Raw genomic sequence first — 14,438 nt, 5'->3', positions numbered from 1 at the left:
GGTTGGTGGTGTCTTGGGAGCAGGTTTGATTCCCAGTCCTGCACAGTGGGTTACAGATCTGGTGTTGCCGCAGCTGCAGCCCAGGTTGTGGCTCAAATCTAGTTACTGGCCCTTGGGAACTCCATGTGCCACAGGTCGGCCAAAAAATAAAAAATAAAATAAATCCTTTTATCAGAGTGATGCTAGAAATCAGTTCTTATCATTGAAGTTAAAAGGGCTAATTGCCTAAAGACATTGGTAGAATGAACAGATGTTTAAATTTCTTCAGTTCAGGAGTTCGCGTCATGCATGGTACAGCAGAAATGAATCCTACCAGGAACAGTGAGGTTGTGGGTTCGATCCCTGGCCTCACTCAGTGGGTTAAAGATCTGGCGTTGCCATGAGCTTTCGGTGTAGGTTGAAGACGAGGCTCAGATCTGGCGTTGTTGTGGTGTAAGCCAGTGGCTGCAGTTCCGATTAGACCCCTTTCCTGGGAACCTCCATGTGCTGCGAGTGTGGCCCTGAAAGAAGGAAAAAAAAAAAAAAGACAGCCCCCCCCCCCCAATTTCTTCAATTCAAATAGATGAGTGCCTACTATGTATAAGAAGTTGTAATACATAAAACTAATGGATTTTTTTTTTTTTTTTTGCTTTTTAGGGCCACCCCCACATCATATGGCAGTTCCCAGGCTAGGGGTCGAATTGGAGCTGTAGCTGCCGGCCTACACCACAGCCATAGCAACACCAGATCCAAGCCACGTCTGCAACCTATACCACAGCTCATAGCAATGCCGGTCCTTAACCCACTGAGTGAGGCCAGGGATTGAACGTGTGTCCTCATGGATGCTAGTCAGATTGGTTTCTGCTGAGCCATAATGAGAACTCCATGGATTTTTTTTTTTTTTTCACTTTTATATCAATTACATGTTGAAGTAATAAAATCTTGGATCTACTGGGTTAAACAAAACATATTACTGAAATTAACTTTACATGTTTCACTTTGTCAGTATTGCTACCAGAACATTTAAAATGATGTTTGTGGCTCGCATTACATATATATATATATGTATATATATATATTTTTTTTTTTTTTTTTTTTACTTATTACTCAAATGAATTTATCACTACTCAAATGAATTTATCACATCTTTAGTTGTATAATGATTTTTTTTTTTTTTTTTTTTTTTGCCATGTCTTGGGCCGCTCCTGTGCCATATGGAGGTTCCCAGGCTAGGGGTTGAATCGGAGCTGTAGCTGCCAGCCTACACCAGAGCCACAGCAACGCGGGATCTGAGCCATGTCTGCAACCTACACCACAGCTCACGGCAACACCGGATCATTAACCCACTGAGCAAGGCCAGGGATCGAACCCGAAACCTCATGGTTCCTAGTTGGATTCGTTAACTACTGAGCCACGACGGGAATTCCAGTATAATGATCTTAACAATCCAATTTCACAGGATTTCCATCTCATAACCTAAGCACATCCCCCCAAACTGTCTCCTCTGGAGACCATAAGTTTTTCAATGTCTGTGAGTCAGCATCTGTTCTGCAAAGAAGTTCAGTCTGTCCTTTTTTCAAATTCCACATGTCAGTGAAAGCATTTGATGTTGGTGACTCTATTGTATGGCTGACTTCACTTAGAATAATTTCTAGGCCCATCCATGGTGCTAAAAATGCTGGTATTTCGTTCCTTTTAATGGCTGAGTAATATTCCATTGTGTATATGTGCCACATCTTCTTGATCCACTCCTCTGTCGATGGACATTTAGGTTGTTTCCATGTCTTAGCTATTGCAAATAGTGCTGCAGTGAACATTGGAGTACATGTGTCTTTGCGAGTTGTGGTTTTCTTTGGATAGATGCCCAGGAGTGGGATTGCTGGATTGAATGATAGTTCTATTTTTAGTTTTCTGAGGCATCTCCATACTATTTTATTTTCCACAGTGGTTGCACCAATTTACAATCCTACCAACAGTGTAGTGGGTTCCTTTTTCTCCACACCCTCTCCAACACTTATGTTTGTAGACTTTTTGATGGTGGCCATTCTGGCTGGTGTAAGGTGGTACTTCATAGTGGTTTTGATTTGCATTTCTCTAATAATGAGTGATGTTGAACATCTTTTCATGTGTTTTTTGGCCATCTGTATGTCTTCTTTGGAGAACTGTCTGTTTAGATCTTCTGCCCATTTTTTAATTGGGTTTTTTGTTTTTTTGGTATGGAGCTGCAGAAGGTGTTTATAAATTTTGGAGATTAATTCCTTGTCAATTGAATCACTTGCAAATATTTTCTCCCATTCTGTGGGTTGTCTTTTCGTTTTGTTTAGGGTTTCCTTTGTTGTGTAGAAGCTTTTAAGTTTAATTAAGTCCCATTTGTTTATTTTTGTTTTTATTGTCACTACTCTAAGAGGTGGATCTGAGATGTTGCTGTCATTTATGTCAGAGAGTGGCCTATGTTTTCCTCTAGGAGTTTGATAGTGTCTGGTCTTATATCTAGGTCTTTAATTCATTTGGAGTGGATTTTTTTAAAGTTTGTAATTTTTAAGAATAATTAAAACTAGTAACATTTTATCATTAAATAAATATATTCAATTTAGTGATAGTTCTAGCAACATCAGTTCTTACAGAAAAATGAAATCATCAAACTCCCACTTATAAACATTTTTCAAAAGCAGTTGCAGAATTCTTTTAGATTACTCCTGAATTCTTATCTGTTGAGTGTTTTTCTCAGACATATTGATCTTCATCTACACAGATGATCCATAGGTGTTTCCATAAGCTGTGCAGAAGTTAAAGAAACATACCATTCCTTGAGGAAAAATAAGCAATGTTATGTAGCTTTTCTACTCTTGGCCAAAGAACCTAATTCTGTACATTACTTCTGTCTTTGGCGTGGCCATTTTCAAACAGTTATTATGTGTCTGATTATTTATTGAGAAGAATAAAGTGTTCTGAAGAAGTAAAATGTGGATTTGAGTGAAGGAAGTTAGCTGATAGAGCTTTTACGCTTTTCCATGAATATTCTGACTTTACCACCCTGTGACAGTTTTGATATTCAAAAACCTTGATTTCACTTATTTTTCTTAGCTTACTTCCCTCTTTACCCCTAAAGTATGTAATACTCTTAAATAATTATGGTAGAAAATCTTATTCAGGTGGACTTTTGATCAGACTTTCTTTACTTTTATTTTTAACTTCTCTTATAAATACTTATTTTGTAGGTATCATAGCTGCAAATGTTTTTGTATTTTGTTTGTGGAGAGTACCTTCTCTACAGCGGACAATGATCAGATATTTCACATCCAATCCAGCCTCAAGTAAGTCTAACTTGTGTGGTTTTATTTTCATGTAGTGGTAATAATGAGATAAATATGCTTTATGTTGATTGAAATGCTATAGAAAAGATGTTGCCTGTCAGTAAGTGAAACCAGGAGGTCAGGCTGTGAGCTCTTGGAGGATAGGAGCCTCATTCTCTTACTACTGTGTCCAGGCATCTACTTGCACCTAGTAGATATCTAAATATTTTTTTAATGACTTAAGATCCATGATCACTACAGGTTTACTCTTTGAATAGACTATTATATACAACTTTATTTCTGTAACTGAAATAATTTACTAATTATTTTTTCTAACTAGCTTTTACCATAAGGCCAAGTTGCTTTCATCGAATTGAGAATTTTTATTGGTTGCTTACTAAGTAGAAAAGAGATTTAAGATAGCTTTTTACCACTTTGAAAAATGCTGTCATAAACCATCTTATCCAAGCTTTAAACTGGCTCTGGTTTGTTTCCCATGTTTTCTTTATTTCATAATAATAAAAAAAAGTCTAAAACTGGATAATTTTTACTGCCTGTGTAAAAATTACATGATGTTTTTCTTTGTCTTGTAGAGGTCCTTTGCGCTCCAATGTTGCTGTCAACGTTCAGTCATTTTTCCTTGTTTCACATGGCAGCTAATATGTATGTTTTGTGGAGCTTCTCCTCCAGCATAGTGAACATTCTGGGTCAAGAGCAGTTCATGGCAGTGTACTTATCTGCAGGTAATAAGCTTTCATCTTGGGCCCTTTCGGAGCAGAAGTGCTCTTAACTTAACTGGAGAAGGGACAAAGGGAATGCTTGTAGCCATATTCTACATAGAGTAAGTGCTCAGTACATATTTGTCCAATTGTATGGAGAAAAGGATAGCATAGACTGGTGTAGAATTTAAGCATGCCATTTTTCTCTCACTAGACCTTGGTTTTTTTACCTCAGGTTTTTTTGTTTGTTTGTTTGTTTGTTTTTTTGCCACACTTGCGGCTTGTGGAAGTTCCTGGACCAGGGATTGAACCCGTGTCACAGCAGCAACCTGAGCCACTGTAGTGACAATCCCAGATCCTTAACCTGCTGCACGGCAAGGGAACTCCAGGCCCACCATTTTTATAGATAAGTGGTTCCCAGACTTCTGGCTGTGTCGGTCACCTGGATCTTTGTTAAATAACCTTAAGTTCATTTCCCACATGTGGTCAGAAAGCTTTAGATTAGAGCTCTCCAATAAGAGTGTCAAGAATGAGTTCATTCTCTTTGTTGCAAGCATATATTAGCATGGAACTATTCTAGTCATTCTGGAGGTAGCACTTCCTTATTTCAACTAGGTAATGATAGTGCAAGAATCGTAATTTCCTAGATGCTGCTAAATTGTCAACAGGTGGCTTAAACTTATTTATCTCTGTTTGCAAAACGTACTTAATTAAAACCATGAAGTGCAAAAATTCACTCCTAATATCCCTTCATTTAAAAATAGTATAGAATGGAGTTCCCGTCGTGGCTCAGTGGTTAACAAATCCGACTAGGAACCATGAGGTTGAGGGTTCGATCCCTGGCCTTGCTCAGTGGGTTAAAGATCTGGCGTGGCCGTGAGCTGTGGTGTAGGTTGCAGACACAGCTTAGATCCCCGCGTTGCTGTGGCTCTGGTGTAGGCCGGTGGCTACAGCTCCGATTCAACCCCTAGCCTGGGAACCTCCATATGCCACGGGAGCGGCCCAAGAAATAGCAACAACAACAACAAAAAGACAAAAAAAAAAATAGTATAGAACTGCCCAGTTAGCTCAGTCAGTAGCGCATGAGACTTAAAAACAGTAGAGGAGTTCCTGTTGTGGTTCAGCAGGTTAAGAACCTGACTAGTATCCATGAGGATGTGGGGTTGATCCCTGGCCTCACTCAGTGGGTTAAGGATCCAGCATTACCACAAGCTGCCACATAGGTCACAGATGTGGGTTGGATCCTGTTTTGCTGTGGCTGCAGCATATGGCAGCTGCAGCTCCAATTTGACCCCTAGCCGAGGAACTTCCATATGCTGCAGGTGTGGCCCTAAAAAAGGGGGAAAAGAAATGTGTGTGTGTGTGTGTGTGTGTGTGTGTGTGTGTGTATACACACACACATATGTGTGTGTGTGTGTATATCAGCTGTAGTGAAGACATTGAGCTTGGAGATGGAAGACCTATGTTCAGATCCTGTTACTCCTACCTGCTGTGTGATGTTGCAGAAAAGACTATATACTTCTGTGAGGATAATGATACTTAGTGTCATGACACAGGGTTGTAGAAAGGATTAAATAGAAGCATCTACCACAAGGCCCAGAATGGGTACTTGGTCCGTGTTAATTAAACAGAAGCAATCAGCTAGAATCAAAACAGAAGCTTAGCAAATCTTTTGGCTCTAAGCTAAGTGTGTAGTTGTTTCCACAAGCACTAGTAGATACAAAGGATCTATTTAAAGCGCCATTAGTCCTTGCTTTATAGGAAGTTTTGGGTTTTTTTGGCGGGGGGTGGGGGAGTGTACTGTACCCAGAGAAAATTTTTTTTTCTTTTTATGGCCACACCTGCAGCATATGAAAGTTCCCAGGATATGGGTCAAATTGGAGCTGCATCTGTGACCTGCACTGCAGCTTGGGGCAATGTCAGATCCTAAACCCACTGAGCAAGGCCAGGAATCGAACCCTCATCCTCACAGAGATAGCATTGGGTCCTTAACCTGCTGAGTCACAGTGGGAACTCTAGAAAGCTGTTTTTTAAAATGAGCCACACTCAGCTCAGATGACAGTGGTGCCAAAGGGACCTGTAAAGGATCATCTAGTCTAGACGTGCAGCAGATTCATTTGGCAAGCCGAATAAAATATAGACCCCCTGGTCCTACTCCAGAGATTCTGAGTTAGTTTTGAAAGTGCAGTCCAGAGAATTTCCAGACACTTGGTGAGTCTGGGAACTAGTCTTTCTTCACACAGTGTAAATGAGGAAGATGATAGATAACTGAGAAGTGAAATGACCCTGTTCATTCAGTAAATCATATAGTGGGTCAGACATTTTTTTCCCCCCTATAAAGTGTCTAAGCGATAGGCAGGGTAAGTATTTGCCTGCAACTTATAATGACCCAGGTAGAAACTCAACGTTGTTGGTCTCTGTGGGGTGGAGGTCAGAACTGGAAGCCATTTTTATATCTCGCTAATATTACTGAATTATGATTTATTTCTCAGGTGTTATTTCCAATTTTGTCAGTTATGTGTGTAAAGTTGCCACAGGAAGATATGGACCATCACTTGGTGCAGTAAGTATTTCTAATTAAAATTTTAAACTTCATTTTGAAATAATTTTAGACTTATAAAATTGCAGAATTAAGTACAGAGTTCCTACTGTTAATTAAAGAACCACAGGAGTTCTGGTCGTGGCGCGGTGGTTAACGAATCCGACTGGGAACCATGGGGTTATGGGTTTGGTCCCTGGCCTTGCTCAGTGGGTTGGGGATTCAGCATTGCCGTGAGCTGTGGTGTGGGTCGTGGACGTGGCTTGGATCCCACATTGCTGTGGCTCTGGTATGGGCAGGCAGCTGCAGCTCTGATTAGACCCCTAGCCTGGGAACCTCCATATGCCACAGGAGTGGCCCTAGAAAAGCCAAAAAGAGGAAAAAAAAAATGTAGAACCACAGTATAGTTATCAAAGCCAGGAAAATTAACATTAAAACAATTCTGTTATCTAATCTATATCTAATGTAGAATTTATACATTTGTAAAGCCTTATCATTTCAGGCTATAGCTTTTAGCCATTGGTCGTTTATGTATACCTAACTGGCACAGAGTACCTATCATGAGGAGTAGTCAGAATAGTGGGTATCCAGTTCCCATAAACCAGAGAGCCTAATCTACCATTGGAAAATTCTGAGTAGTTACAGGTTTGAACTTAATACTGCATCCTCCTCCTTAGTCAGTATTTGAGTGCTATGCAGATTCGTCTGCCAGATGCTGTACTTATTAGTAGGGACATATTAAAGGGGAATTGGAGAGAGCTGTCAATTTTAAAGTGGGGGTTAGGAGTCAGAATTCTATATTCTCTATTTAAGATGAACTGTCTGCTGTTGTCTGTTGCCCAAACTGGCTGCTGTGTGAGTCTGTAATAGTAACACATGGGGTTCTTCAAAAATCCTGACTTCCCCTTCACAGGGGGTTTGCTGTCTTGTGCACATCTGGCCTCTATAACTTGTTCACCCTTGCGCTGGTTACCTACTCCATGTCCTAAATGAATCACAGCAACTTTCAAGGGTACCAGAACCACCTCAGAAGATGGGACTCCCCACAGAACTTGCTGGGTCGTGGTTCCTCTAGAGTGCAACATGTTTGTTATACAGGCCCAATTTATATGTATTCTGAAAGATCTCTTCTGATTAGAACTTTCAGCATCTGCTCCCAAGTTGATCAGCATATACTGTTTAAGCAGAGTAAATATCAATATCACTGAGAATTTGAAAATTAGAGAAAAGCCTTTCAGACTTTATAGCAGGTGTGCTGCAACTTGAGTATCCTAGATTTTTAAATAAAACCTAAAAAAGTCAACTCAACAAAATCCAGAAGAAATCAAGTCGAAACCTTATTTTCTGAGAGAGAAAAGTAATAAAATTACACTTTTTCCTAAAATGAAACAAATTTAATTTGGTTAGCTGACGTGAAAGAAGGGGATTAAAGTCCTGTTAGGTCCCTCTAAATTACTTATCCATAGATGATTACCCAAAGTGCTCATTATAGAAATTTCAATATTGAAGTTCTCATTAACTGTGCATTTCTATGTAAAGCTAGTTTCTCTGTGACTGTAACTTATTGTACTTACTTACGTTACTTTAGGTGGTTCCATTAGCTTTCTAAAATTTTTTTTTTTTTTTTTTTTCTTTTCTAGGGCCGCTCCTGCGGCATATGGAGGTTCCCAGGCTAGGGGTCCAATGGGAGCTGCAGCCGCCGACCTACACCAGAGCCCCAGCAACTCGGGATCTGAGCCGCGTCTGCAATGTACACCACAGCTAACGGCAACGCCAGATCCTTAACCCACTGAGCAACGCCCGTAACCTCATGGTTTCTAGTCAGATTCATTAACCACTGCGCCATGACGGGAACTCCATAGCCTTCTAAAATTTTCTAAAAGTGACTTTTTATCTTCACAAATTTACATATATTTATGTGTATGAATAAATTGCAGCTTGCTCTTTTTGGACAAATGTTTGCTCTATCCCATATAGAGAGTCTTTATTTTTACCTTCTCTAGTCAGGTGCTTTTAAAAATATAATGGAAGTAAACTCTTCGTTCCAACTTTTCAAAGATCAAGGAGACATGACAATTAAATGCAGTACATGGGGGAAAGTAGCCACAAAGTGGAAAAATTGACAAAACTGGAATTATGTTCAATAGAGTAGAAGAGAAAATATCACACACACAGATACATATACAAATTTAAAAAACTGACCATACCAAGTGTTGGTGAGGATATGGAGAAACTGGAAATCTCACACATTGCTGGTAGGAAAATAAAATACTCTAACCACTTTGGAAAACAGTTTGGCAGTTGCTGTACTTGCCCATCATAGCTGACCATATTTTGTTTTTACTTATGTCTCTCATGCCACTCTATAAGCTCCATTATGGCAGGACTGCCAATTTTGTTCCTCTCTGGGTCCCCAGCATCTAGTATAGTGCCCAATAGGACTCAAGTATTTCACTGATAATCGTGACATTTAGTGTGAACCAGAGGTTATGAGCCTGTTTCTCAAGCATCCTACCATTAAGAGGAGTAGGGAACATGTCCAGTGTTAAGAAAGTTTAATTTTCATCATTTATCCAGGAGATATTTCATAGCCATTGTTAATTTAAATTATGAAGCTTACATAGCAACCTGGAAAAACAAACATAGAAGAAAAAACTATGCAGCAATTTTTTTTTTTTGAGATTTTTTTATTTTTATTTTTTTTATTTTATTTTCCCACTGTACAGCAAGGGGGTCAGGTTATCCTTACATGTATACATTACAATTACAGTTTTTCCCCCACCATTTCTTCTGTTGCAACATGAGTATCTAGACATAGTTCTCAATGCTATTCAGCAGGATCTCCTTGTAAATCTATTCTAAGTTGTGTCTGATAAGCCCAAGCTCCCGATCCCTCCCACTCCCTCCCCCTCCCATCAGGCAACCACAAGTCTCTTCTCCAAGTCCATGATTTTCTCTTCTGAGGAGATGTTCATTTGTGCTGGATATTAGATTCCAGTTATAAGTGATATCATATGGTATTTGTCTTTGTCTTTCTGGCTCATTTCACTCAGTATGAGATTCTCTAGTTCCATCCATATTGCTGCAAATGGCATTATGTCATCCTTTTTTATGGCTGAGTAGTATTCCATTGTGTATATATACCACCTCTTCCGAATCCAATCCTCTGTCGATGGACATTTGAATTGTTTCCATGTCCTGGCTATTGTGAATAGTATATGCAGCAATTTTAATTTCAGTTATTATAATAAGAAATGGTTGTACTGATCATAAGTTGGGAAGTTTATTTTCGAATGCAGTGTTATTGGGGGAATTGCTTCTCAAGCAGGTGTGTCTCTGGGAGGATGCCATGAGGGGAGGGTCCATACAGAGCCTTGGGATAAATTTGCATGCTTTCCTGGAACAGAACATTTGTCAAAGGTTTTAAGAAAGATGTTTAGTTTTATTGTGAAGCAGGATGCAAATTTCACGCGATTTATGATAAAGCATTAAACTTGGAAGAAATTTCATGTATGTGGGCTCCTTTGGGCAAATTTATACTCTGTGGCTGAAGGAGCTTTGTTAAAGTGTGACAGGTGCTTTTTTTTTTTTTTTTTTTTTCTGTCTCTTTTTGTCCTTTTAGGGCTGCACCCACAGCATATGGAGGTTCCCAGGCCAGGGGTCTAATTGGAGCTATAGCTGCCAGCCTATGCCAGGGCCACAGCAACGCCAGATCCGAGCCGTGTCTGCGACCTACACCACAGTTCGTGGCAACACCGGATCCTTAACCCACTGAGTGAGGCCAGGGATCGTACCCGCAACCTCATGGTTTCTAGTCAGATTGTTTCTGCTGCTCCACGACGGGAAATCCGAGAAGTACTTTTTTAGTCATTATGAGAAGTGATGGATGTGACATGTGGAACACTGTCCCTGAAGTTCATTAAGTGCTGATGTACAAGTTTTTATTTCTTACTGCCTGTAGTTCTCTAGTTTAATCCTTGCCGGATGGTTACTGTGATGTACTTGGAGCCCTTTTGCCTAATATTTTTATTCATTAGTAACTGAAAACTTTTAAGGTTCGTTCTCACCTAGATGTTTGTGGTTTAAAAGCTTTCTCGGATATTTTAGACATTGTGGTCACTAAGCAGTCGCACATTGAGAGTTTCCCCTTTTCACCAACGTCTTACTTTGTAGTCGGGCGCAATCATGACCGTCCTGGCAGCTGTCTGCACCAAGATCCCAGAGGGGAGGCTCGCCATTATCTTCCTTCCAATGTTCACGTTCACCGCAGGGAATGTGAGTATTTTTATGAAGCAAAGTGCTGGGACAGTGGTGATATTTTTACATTGACTGAATTTTTGCCCTTAAATTAGAAATGTCAATGTTGGAGGAATCAAAGTTGTACCATTTCTGTTCTCCTTTGCTGGCTTTCAGGCCCTAAAAGCCATTATTGCCATGGATACAGCAGGAATGATCCTGGGATGGAAATTTTTTGATCATGCAGCACATCTTGGGGGAGCTCTCTTTGGAATGTAAGTTCGAGTGTGATTGATTGTTACACTGCTTTCTCGGGTCCTCTCCCTCCCCCCGCCCCAAGGAAGGCAGTTGGGCAGGTAGTTCTGTGATGGATGCAGAGGCACATGGGACTAGGAGGTTGAGGAAAGCCCAACATGCTTGGCTTTGGCCTTGCACAGCTTCACCATGTGAGGTGGGCTGTGAGACTACTGGCCCTGCCCCTGCCGGGTCATTCATAGGGAGAGACCATCTGTGCTTTTTACTGTACCCTTAGCCTCAAGTTACCCCCAACTCCTGACCCATCACAATTCCTAGTTCTCCTTGGAGACTGTTCCCCAGCCCCCTAGTCTGTGCTCTATTCCTTTCCCCACTCTCAAGCCACCTCTCCCCTCCCCACTTCCCACCTTGCTCCCCCATCCCACTACCACTGTCCTCATCTCAGTGCTGGGTAGACACCCTGAGTGGGTGGAGCTGGTCCTCTGCCTGGGTGAGTGTGCAGGTGCTCCTTTGTGACTGGAGTAGAGGCCAGACATCATAAACTAGAGCTGACTTCTTACTATGCATCTGTTATGCAGCAGGCACTGAGCTAGTCACCTTGCATTGTGTCATTATTATTACCTTTTTTTTATTGATGGGAAACTGAGGCTCAGAAGTAATCTTCCCACGTCTAACAGCTCTTAAGTAGCAGAGGAGAGATTTAAACCTAGATCCAGGAGTTCCTGTTGTGGCTCAGCAGAAACGAATCTGACTAGTATCCTTGAGGACGTGGGTTCGATCCCTGGCCTCCCTCAGTGGGTTAAGGGTCTGGTGTTGGCTGTGAGCTGTGATGTAGGTTGCAGACAGGGCTTGGAGCCCAAGTTGCTGTGGCTGTGGCATAGGCCAGCAGCTGCAGCTCCAATTTGACCCCTAGCCTGGGAACCTCCATATGCCTTGGGTGCGGCCCTAAAAAGACAAAAAACAAAACAAAACAAAAAACAAAAACCCAGATCCAGAGCCCTTCCTGCTCTCATCACACCGTAGTGATTACAATTGCGTTGTGGTTACAAGCTCTCTCATTTGTGCCTCAGGCAATGGACTCTTGCCGAAAACAGAGTGATATAGTCGCAGAACTTCCCTAGGACTCCTGGAGTCCATCTGACCGTGGAGTCCCTTCAGCAGAGTTGTTGTCTGTTTCATAAGCTGGATCCCTAATGGCTTCTCTTTTCTTGCATAAATGTTGCCTTTTGGCCTTCCTTGGTTTTTACTTTATTTCATGACAATGGGAAATCTTAGTGTCTTAATTGAAAAAAAAAAAAAAAAAGTAGAAAAATCTATTCTAAGTGGAGCAGTCTTGCCCAGTAGGCGGTAGAACTAAATGCCATTATGCCATTTATAATTTTCAGTGATGATTAAAGAATAGCACATGTGAGTGCTAGCTTTAACAGCAGCACATTATAAATAGTAGAAACTGACCTGATATTACAGTATGAGGAACATAGACTGATGAAAAGGGGTTCAGTTTTATGAACTCTGAATTTACCTGGCTCCTTTCACATATACTTAAATAATCTTTTCCCCAGCAGTTTTTTATTCTTCCTAACTATAATTAGATGACCTTTTTTTTTGTTCTGAAAATTGGATCAAATGCGTTGTAAAGTCCAGGATCTGAAAGACAGAGGAATCCTTTCTTTTTGCTGTTTCCAATTTCACCTGCTTTCATTGACTAGATCTCAGTCATAGCCAGAATTCATCTTTTCTAACATCTTTAATCTAGATTTAGAAATCTTAGAGTTCCTGTTGTGGCTCAGCAAGTTAAGGACCCGATATTGTCTCTGTGAGGATGCTGGTTTGATCCCTGGCCTGGCTTACTGGTGTTGCAGTGAGCTGTGGCATAGGTTGATGTGGCTTGGATACAGTATTGCTATGGCTGTGGTGTGGCATAGGCTGCAGCGGTAGCTGCAGCTGCAATTCAACCAGTGGCCCAGGAACTCCATGCGCCATGGTGCAGCCATAAAAAGAAAAAGAAAATAGATTTAGAAATCTTTACTAATGCTAAAGGTTCTGTTAGTAACCTCCTGCACCTTTCTTTGTCTTTGTCCCTGACCATGTTTTATGGTCTTCACCTTGAGTTGCTGCAATAATGATAGCTAACGTATACTGAATATTTGCTGTGTGCCTAAGCTAAGGACTAATTTAAATACTCTTAAAATCCTGTGTGATATTCCAGCTTACAGCAAGGAAACTGCTTGAAGCAGGACTTTTGTCCAAAGTTACAACAGCCTGTCATAGCAGAGCTGGAGTTTCAGACTGAGCATTAGACTGTGAGGCTGCTACCAAAACCAAAAAACGATCCTCAGAAATTAGTCTTTTTTAGGGTTGCACCCGAGGCATATGGAGGTTCCCAGGCTAGGGGTCAAATTGGAGCTGTAGCTGCTGGTCTACGCCAGAGCCACAGCAATACCAGCTCTGAGCCGCATCTGCAACCTACACCACAGCTCACGGCAATGCTGGATCCTTAACCCTCTGAGTGAGGCCAGGGATTGAACCTGTGTCCTCATGGATACTAGTTAGATTTGTTTCTGCTGAGCCATGAAGGGAACTCCAGAAATTAGTCATTTTGAAATATTTTCCTAATTTTAATTTAACCAAATGACCATCTGAACTTATATAAGTATAATCAAAATAGTGTACCTGTAAGATTAAAATCGACTCTTTCCTTGAAATAAGTAGGTTAAAAAGATTTGAGAGGAGGAGTTCCTGTTGTGGCTCAGCAGTAACAAACCCGACTAGTAACCATGAGGATATGGGTTCGATCCCCGGCACAAATTAGGGATCCAGCGTTGCTGTGAGCTATGTGGTGTAGTGTAGGCTGGCAGTTACAGCTCCAATTTGACCCCTAGTCTGGGAACTTCAATGTACTGTGAGTGTGGCCCTAAGAAAAGAAGAAAAAAAGATTTGAGAGGACACTTTTAATGGAGAGTTCCCAAGAAGTGTTTGTTTCATTTAAGAGTTTTATAGTTGCCTTTGAGTCTTAGGGTGGTCCTTTTTCTCATGTTTTAAGTTCACCAGAGAACTTCACTCTAAGCCCGAAAGAATTTTGTTACATGCCTATTAATTTGCATATTTCTAAAGTGCCTTTTTTCTTTCCATAAATTTACTGATTATTTTTCAAAATTTGAATGGTGACTGTTTTTCATGATTAAAATTTAACTATACTGAGTATTAAGATTCACATATAATTCAGGCCCTTTGTAATAAAAAATACATGCTCAGAACATTTTTAAAATGTTAAAAAATAAAATTTCAATTAAGTTGAATGGAGCATTTTTTTCAGGCAGGTGTCTGAGATGGAAAGAGCAACAGAATCTGGCTTCTCCCTCAAGAAACATGAAATCTGTTTGGGGAAACCAGGGCAAAGATAAAAATTTCAGTAAC

General features: G+C 40.7%; 1 protein-coding gene across 5 annotated transcripts in view; it reads left to right on the top strand.

Moving 5' to 3' along the window:
* The window catches only part of PARL (presenilin associated rhomboid like), a 55,133-nt gene that overhangs the window by 39,092 nt on the left and 1,603 nt on the right, over positions 1 to 14,438 (top strand). For 4 of the 5 annotated variants that reach the window (XM_084990491.1, XM_003483280.5, XM_084990494.1 and 1 more), the window contains 5 exons: positions 3,198 to 3,293; positions 3,866 to 4,015; positions 6,484 to 6,554; positions 10,704 to 10,805; positions 10,944 to 11,041. In XM_084990491.1, coding sequence (XP_084846617.1) covers positions 3,198 to 3,293; positions 3,866 to 4,015; positions 6,484 to 6,554; positions 10,704 to 10,805; positions 10,944 to 11,041 — 517 coding nt within the window. The remainder of the gene's footprint in view (positions 1 to 3,197; positions 3,294 to 3,865; positions 4,016 to 6,483; positions 6,555 to 10,703; positions 10,806 to 10,943; positions 11,042 to 14,438) is intronic. The other variant, XM_021069927.2, reaches the window with a different exon arrangement.

Source organism: Sus scrofa, chromosome 13 (assembly GCF_054392235.1).
Source record: "Sus scrofa isolate SSC_HxYL_T2T_F1_AM1 chromosome 13, Sscrofa_HxYL_maternal_Yorkshire_Landrace_v2.0, whole genome shotgun sequence".
In the NCBI taxonomy this organism is placed as follows: Eukaryota; Metazoa; Chordata; class Mammalia; order Artiodactyla; family Suidae; genus Sus; species Sus scrofa.
The sequence above is the reverse complement of the archived record's forward strand: the minus strand, read 5'-3'. Positions and strand labels throughout refer to the sequence as shown.